Source organism: Gavialis gangeticus, unplaced genomic scaffold (genome assembly GCF_001723915.1).
Source record: "Gavialis gangeticus isolate Ggan-Ray unplaced genomic scaffold, GavGan_comp1, whole genome shotgun sequence".
NCBI lineage: Eukaryota > Metazoa > Chordata > Crocodylia > Gavialidae > Gavialis > Gavialis gangeticus.
This window is the reverse complement of record NW_017729028.1, coordinates 6910816-6919124: the sequence shown is the minus strand read 5'-3', so window position 1 is coordinate 6919124 and position 8309 is coordinate 6910816. Positions and strand designations below refer to the sequence as shown.

Here is an 8309-nt window from a genome sequence, read left to right as displayed (position 1 = left end):
AAAAAAAAAAAAAAAAAAAAAAAAAAAAAAAGAAGGGGGGGAAAAAAAGAGTATGGAATATCCCCTCTTCTTCCATAAGTATACCACTGTTATTATAAAACAACAATAAAAATGATAATGAAAATTCTAAAAACTTCCTAACATTTCAGTTACATAAATGAAGAAAAATAAAGAATACAGAATTAGGTAGTATACTTAAGGTAGTGTAAAGGTGATGTTGTAGCTGTGATGATATATAAGTGCAAAAGCAAACAAAAAGCAGGTAAAGGCAGAAAAGAGGGAAATAAAGCAAAAGTGTGGCGGGAGAGATATTTTAGCCTGAAATTTACAGGAATTTGGCCAGCTATCAAGGCAAAAAGGTCTAGAGAAGCTGTTCCTGATAAGAAAAGTATACAGGAGAAAGTGCCCCCTCCAAGAGAATGAAGCTGTATGAAAAAATAGAAAAGAAATCAGTGCTAAGTGAGGTAGTGGGGAAGAGAGGGAGAGGGTCTAAAGTAGGTGGAGAAAGCTGATGGAAGATTTTAATAAAAGGCAGACAAAAGAAGGATTTTTTTAAACTAAGAGGTATGAAAAAGTCAGCGTTAGCAACAGCAAGTGCCGTTGAAACCCACTGCAAACCAGTACATTCAAAGAGTATAAGATAAAGAAGTTATTTAAGAACAGCAGCAGAAAATAATGAACAAGGGCAGAATAACAGGAACTAAGATATAGGAGAGTACAGCATTCATTAATGGTAAAGCAAATTATCATTTTAATTCATAGCTACACAAATGCAATGAAGGTGTGGGTTAAAATTTTCAGAAGTGCTTATGTGACTTTAGCCTGGCAAGGCCCATTGATTTGACTTGACTTGAAAGTCAATGGGAGGACAAATCTCAAGGTCTTTGCTAAGTCCCACTGACTTGAAATCAATGGAATTCTAGCAAGAATTCCAAACCTAACTACAGGTGGGTGGAATCAGGGTGTAACCTATTTCCTTCATGTCCTTACACAGGGCTGTCCAACTTCCCGAGACTGCATACCCTGCAGGCCACACTAGGGTGAGCTGTGGACCCTGGGGCCGCACACTCCATGAATGCCCCACCCACCCACCACTTAACATGTACCTGCATCCCTCTACACCACGGGTGAGCAAAATGCAGCCCGCAGGCCAGATGTGGCCCACCAGGCCATTCTATCCGCCTGCAAGGCCCCTAAAAAATTTAGAAAATTAATATTAAGCTGCCCTGGGCTGCCTGCCATGCGGCCCTCAATGGCTTGCCAAAACTCAGTAAGCGGCTCTCTGCCCAAAGTAATTGCGTGCCCCTGCTCTACACCATGCGCCTTGGACCCTTTCCTCCCATCACTACACTGCACACCTGCATGGGTATTTCCCGCTGCACGGTGTACCTGCAACTCTCCCCCCACCATTACATTGTGCATCCACAACTCCCATGAGCAATCCAACACCCTATCCCCCCGGGTATGAGCTCCCTCACAACTTACGAATGAAACTAAACAGGATTCCCTCTGAAGCTGGATGCTTCAATGTCACACTCCATAAGACTGGCTTAAAGGGTAGTCCAATATGCAAGCATGGTGATACACTAGATTGCTGACCACCTCCTCACATGTGCATCACACCCATGCACCCAGGATGAGGACCCGGCAAGCATCAACAATAAAGCAGTTGTGTGGCCCACCACATTAATGATGAGGGGAAAATGTAATATACAATTAATGAGGGGAAAATGAAGTATACAAGACAAGAACACCCCGTTTGCACCATATGCCCCAGGCTCACCCTCACCCTGTGTCCCACCCCCTGGTGTGTTTAAAACCTAAATCCTAAATGTTCATATTCTGTCTCTACTTTGGGCTGTTAGACTGAAACAAATTAATTTACAAGAAAATCATTTTTTTTTTTAAAGTTTTTCACTGTTTCCTTTAGGCCTCTGGGACACATTACATTTAAAGTTCCAAGTACACAAGTAGTCCAGCACAAGCAACCTGCAAGACACACACACTGGTGCCAGGCCGCACACCTGCCCTTTAAAGTTCACTGCATGTGGACCAGCTGCCCCATTGCACCCTACAGGAACCTCTAGAAAACTTCCAATTGGGCAGGAAGGGTGAAGGAGCTCCCTGTAAATGAGGCATGTGCTGATGGGGGAGTCTGGGCTCCTTTGTCAGCTCCTACTACTGCTTGCAGGGACCTCCCTTGCCCCTATGCAAGCAGCTGGTGGGGGCTCATCAGGGTGAAGACCCCAATCAACTCTTTTTACTGTGGGGGACTCCCAGGCAGCTCCCTCACCTGTCTGACAGCAAGGGTGAGGAGGCTGCCTGAAATCCAGGAAATTTGAAGGCTTGCTGCTGCTTGAACACCAACAGCCAGCTAAAGTTGTAGCTGCCTAGCTAAAAGGCTTACTGACAGGCTCCCCCGGGGCACTCTATCACCCCCTGGCCAAAAAGCATGCCTTCATTGCATTCCAGCCAGGGGGCTTTAAACATGTGGCTGCCCACCGCACTTTATTTTTTTGTCATGCTACAAACATTGTAGCATAACAAAACCATCTAGAGGCAGCCTGGGGGTTATCATTTATTTTTAATAACTAATTTTAAAAGTCTATTTAAAAAAATAAACACACAATTTTATTTAAAGAAAAAAATATTCCCCCCCCCGCAAATTGAGGTGCATGCCTTAATTAGGGAAAGCTAATTTATTTTCTTCTTTGCTGAAACAGAAGTGGGGAAGAAAAGAAACAAGTAGGCACTAAACTAAAATGGATACCAAAATGGTCAGCAAGTAGTAGGGGCAGTATTTAGTGTTAATCCTCTCACTGTGCTGGTGAGGCAGTAACTTTTGGCTGAAGACCCACTGAGCTGGCTGAGGGCAAGTGAAATGCTAAATGCAGTCTGTAATATCTTAATGAGGCTTGTGGTGTTAAAACAACCCTTTCATCATCTACAAGATCTTACATAAAGACTACAGGAAAAAGTAAGTCTTACTACTACCTTTGCAAAGGTCTCGGGCCTAGCCTTGTTAATGTGTTGCCACACCAGGAAGTTCCTGATGTCTCATCCAGATTGTCTCCTCAGATGCCACACTTCCTGAACACTGTGTTTCCAGGAGGACTTACTTTGTCGCACAGGCAGCCATGACTGGAAAATTATTATTTCTACATTCTGCCTTCTGAAAACAAGGTGTGCGTCTTATTTGAGGGCATGTGGTATGGAAGAATATACATAAGAAGAACATTAATTCTTCTTTTTGATTTTGTAGTAAAGTCATAACTTTATACTTTTGACATCATAGCTGACCATCCTGGAAATACTGTTACCCTACTGTAGAATCATGTAAAATAATATGAAATGAAAGAACATGCCCAATCTTTATACATTAACAGTTTAGCTAAATGAACAAATAACATTATAACAAATGGATGAAAGGTAAAAAACAAACAAACAAACAACACTTTCAAGGATAGCATGTCATAATCTTAAAATATTTCATGAATGCTATCATAATGCTAAATCTGATTATTAATACATTTACTGAAACAATGAGATAACTTTGAAGTTACCTAGAAGCAAAGACCTGAACAACAAACCTACGTGATATGAGGTCAAAACATTTTTTCTCCTCTGGGTTTGTTTTCACTTGGCAAGTTAACAGATTGAGCTTTGCAGGAGGTCGATTAGCCTATTTAAAGATTAAAAAAAAAAAAGAACACAGAAAGTAAAATCCTTTAGTAAGATGCACATAGTGAATAATTACGATTTTTATCCCTGTAGGTACAATCCTTTGGCAATTAAATGTTTTACAATACGTCTGAGCATGACTAGGAAGACTGCAAAACTTGATTAATATCACTATTTATGGTCAGACGAAAGTAATCATTTGAACTAATACTTTCTTCTGTTTTCCTTATATATTCTCCTGTATGCTTTTTACATTGCTGGAGAAGACAATTTAGGTACTTGATGAAAGTGACAAGAATCCAAAGTATAGCTTTAGGATGTATCATTTTAGTTAAATTACCTGTAATAATACTTGCCTAAAGACATACAACAAAGTCAAATGACCTTGATCATTACAGTCTTCTTAATCAAATGATTCCCATTCTAGTAATATTTTCACTGGTATTTCAAGTAAGGCTGTGCTTTATTACATTAAACACAGCAATGTTCCAGCAAGGATCTATAATAATTTTCTTCTGTCCCATACATAATAAACAAGGCACACTGATGGACAATAAAAAGTCCCCAAAGAACACTTTAACAGCACATACAAAACTAAAGAAAATTAGTCTTAAATTACATCATAACAAAGACATCCAACACACTATATTCTACAAAACTGAAGTACTTGTAGAAAGAAATCTTCTCACATGGAATAGAAGCAGTATGTTTCAAAGGTAAAACCCACTATAAAGATTTTTGGGTTTTTTTGAATATTTACAAGGACTCTGAGAAGATGACTAAAATAGCAACTCTGCACAGAACGCCCCTTTCCTCTAAAATGGCTGGTCCTTCCCCTCATTTAAGGGAAGGAATTCCTGGAATCCAGTAATTACTTGTATCTGCTATGACAGAACAGCAGTTGTAGACTTATGTAAAACAATTAAGTCAGAAATCAAATTAAACGATGAGCACTACATGGAAGAGTCACTTCTTTAAATAGTCTGGTAAGTAAAACTGCAAGGATAGAATAATACATAACAATTTTTAAAATAACTGAGAGTCAAAACAGTTTGAGCATGTGTTTAATTAGCCAATCTAGCAAGATAAAAATGTAAAAATTGAGATATTTGTAAAATCAAGTTGGTATACCATAATATTATGTTACTAGGCTGCAAAAGAATATTGAAAAATGGACAACTTGGACAGCTTTCTATAAAACTGAGTGATTTAAATAATTATCTTAAATAAGAAGAAAGAACATGTCTCTGGAGAAGAATATATATGGATTTCCCTAGAATAAAACAAGTATAGAAGCAGTGATGAAAGTCTGGTGACCTGGACAAATGTGTGTTCTCTTCTGTCTACAAAAGCGGAGAGAGACCAAATGAAAAGGGGCGTTTTGGGACAGCGAAGCTACGGAAAGCTTAGCTCAGGAGTGGGCAGGATTCAGCCCACCAAGGATTTCATCTGGCCTGCGGCGGGTCCCTCAGCCCCATCTGGCCCATGCTTGGGGAGCAGCCTGAGCCATAGCCCATGCGGCCGCTCCCGGCACACAGTGGGGCTAGGGTGGAGCAGCAACCGGACTCCGCTTCCTGGCAGCAGCAGCTCCTTCCAACCCGCTGCCAGTGTCACTGCCGCTTCCAGATCCAGCCCCGCTGCCCAGGCACCCCAGCCTATCAGCCCCACACCCACTGCTAGGGGTGCCAGATGGCGTCTCCATGGAGACTGGCCTGGGACCCCCACAGGTAGGGTGCACTCAGCTGGGAGGATGGGATGGGAACAGGGGCAGGTGGGGGAGCAGCATCTGGGAGCAACAGGCAGGTGGAGCTGGGATCGTGAGGCAGTAACAGCTCAGAGTAGCACAGCCCAGAAGCATGAGCCAGCCCTGATGGATCATGACCAAATGAGGCTGCTCTGCACTGCTGGGCTACACCACTCCGCAGTTGTGCTGTACTGAGGCTGCCTGTGCATGCCTGTCCTGGGGCAGAGGCAGTGAAGGCTGAGTCATGGGCACATGCTCTGCCCCCCTCCTGGTTTCGGGCCAGTCATGATCCATCACACAGGGAGCAGATTACAGCTTTGCCCCAGGCCCCAGCCCCCAGCCCTGTGCTGTCACCACCCTGAGATCCCAGTCCTGGCTGCCTGTAGCCTCTCCTGGACGCTGGCCACCCACCCACAGCGTCATCCCACCTGCCTGGCCAAATGTACCCTGCCCACAGGAGCTACTTAGAGAGTTTTGGTGAATTGTTGTGAGGGTGAAGGGAAAGGGTGGGTGCTGAGCTGGTCCACAACAGCTCACCAAAATTTCCTAAGTGGCCCTCTAGCCCTAATAACTGCCCACCCCTTGCTTATCTGGACTAAGTCAAGCAAGTATGTACCCAGAAATGTCTTGGCTGGAGAAGAATAGCAACCATGGGATAAGCAGACTGTATTCCCCTCAGTTCTCAAGGGGTTTTTATTTGGAAGTTGATGGAAAGTTGCATGCTGTGCAGAGAAAGCAATTTTGGTTATTTTAACAGACAATCACCAAATAATCTACTGACAATTATTCAAGTGAGAATTAGGCAGGAAAATATCATGAACTAAGTGGTTTTTGCCTCTAAATACATAATAACATTCATAAAAATAAGTTTTCCTCATTTTGGCTTGTAGTTCAACATTTTGACAAAAGCCTCCCCACGCCTTGTTTTTTTTTTTAAACTAATCCTATTTTCCAATGAGCTTTCAGATTGATTATAATGTAGGTTTGGAATAAAACAAAATAATAAGATAAATGTCTGACAAACTATTTTTTACCATGCTCATACAGTTAAGTTGCGTTTAACAGATTAAAAATGTAAAAGTTCAAAAAAAATTCCGAAGTGTGCTGGACTCAGAAAAGTTATAATGGACCCTCACAGGCCAGGGCATATACAGCACTAACCTTATTTCCAGTGACGTCTAAAACATGGAGTGTAAATCAGAAGGTCTAGGGTGGAATTCAGTTACCTTCTGTGCGCCTAAATGGCATCTACCTAGATATGCAAGTGGTTTTTTTGGCACATACACACAACTTCCACTTCTATTACTGTTTCTGTGCATACATGTATGTGCATGTCTGCTGCACATGCTCAGAAGGTTATGCATTGGCTAGGTAGGTACCCAGCTATGTACATGTGTACAGTGACATGTTTTAGAAAATGAGTGAAGGGCTCCTATGTTTTAACCCACTAGCTGAGTAGGTAGAGCACTTGCCCAGAGGGTAAGAGAACCAGGTTCCAGGTCTCAATCACCAGGATGGGATTTGAACCTACATCTCTCTAGCATACCAGCACAATGGTCTAGCCACCACACCACAAATTAGACATTATCCAATTGCTTTTCCAGAATACCTTTTGAAGCTGATTCTGGGGCAGCTAAGAGAGAGAAAGAGATATGGGAAGGCAGGAGGATTAGAAGAAGCTAGATTGTGTGGCTAAGGGAGATGCATGCTGCTCTAGAAGAGGCCAAACCCTAGGTTCTGCTCCCAAATATGAGAGAAAAATAAATGGATGCCATGGAGAATTTATCTAATGCCTATTAAAAACAAGGTGCAGTGGCTCAGCTTCAAAAATGTGTTGGAGAAAGGACTGAAAAGTACCTAACCTATAGCATGGAAGTTAGAACGTTGTACTAGAACAGAGGTTGTCAACAGCGGGTATGTGTAACCCCGGGAGTACTTGAAAAGGTCTTAGTGGGTACACGTGGGCGGGGATGGAGCATCGCCATGCACCATTCTGCGCGGCTGCTTCCTGCCTGGCCGGACGCGGGGGAAGCTCACACGTGGTGGTTGCTGCCACTCCACATTTGGTCACAAGCCACCCTCCCCCATCCCACCCCGCCCAGGCTCCACTGGGGGTACGCTACTCTGCATCTGGCTGCCGGGGGTACACTGATCCAAAAAGGTTGAAAAACCCTGTACTAGAACATCAGAAATACAGGTTTGAACCTGCTCTGGGTGAAGGGGGCCTACAACAAAGGTCTCTAGCTTCCTATGTGCCCTAACTACTCAGCTATTATTGCTTTTGTGTTTTATCATCTACTTGTCATGGATTTTTCTCCAGCTACAATTTTGTGATATACACACATACACAAAGTGCCCATATATAGCTACATACTTGCTCAGCTAGCGTACAGCTCAGTATATGTCCATACATGTCCACATGGCATGAATAATAAAGGGTAACAGAATCCCTTGAACATAAAAAGGGTCCTGTCCTCCTTTTTACCTGATCTTTAAACTTAGTTCTGGAGTTCTCTCCCCAGCCTTGGTATTAGCACTCGGGTACACAGGGAAGTGCCTCCACTTTTTAAGTGCAACCACTTTTAAAATCCTTCCAGAACCCAAATTCATTTTAGAAGAAGTGACATCTTAAAATTTTTAAATTGAGATTAGTCTATTCCACTGAGTAGGTCAACACCAATACTGGTAATATTAATGTTTGGATGCACAACTTTGTTTCACTCTCTAGCAATAAATTTCTCATCAATTTGATAACACCACACATTGGTTAAGTTTCCTATAGTTATTGCTGTTAGTTCATTTCTACTACTGCAAAGAGAAGGAGCTAAAGTGCAGATAAGGGACCAGTACCTGCTACTGTTTTGATTAGGTCACGTAGCCCTAC

General features: G+C 42.5%; 1 protein-coding gene across 1 annotated transcript in view; it reads right to left on the bottom strand.

The window, feature by feature from the left end:
• Positions 1 to 8309, bottom strand: part of ASAP2 (ArfGAP with SH3 domain, ankyrin repeat and PH domain 2) — a 210861-nt gene that overhangs the window by 58568 nt on the left and 143984 nt on the right. Inside the window, exon 17 of the mRNA XM_019520660.1 lies at positions 3595 to 3682. Within this exon, the coding sequence (XP_019376205.1) occupies positions 3595 to 3682 (88 nt within the window). The remainder of the gene's footprint in view (positions 1 to 3594; positions 3683 to 8309) is intronic.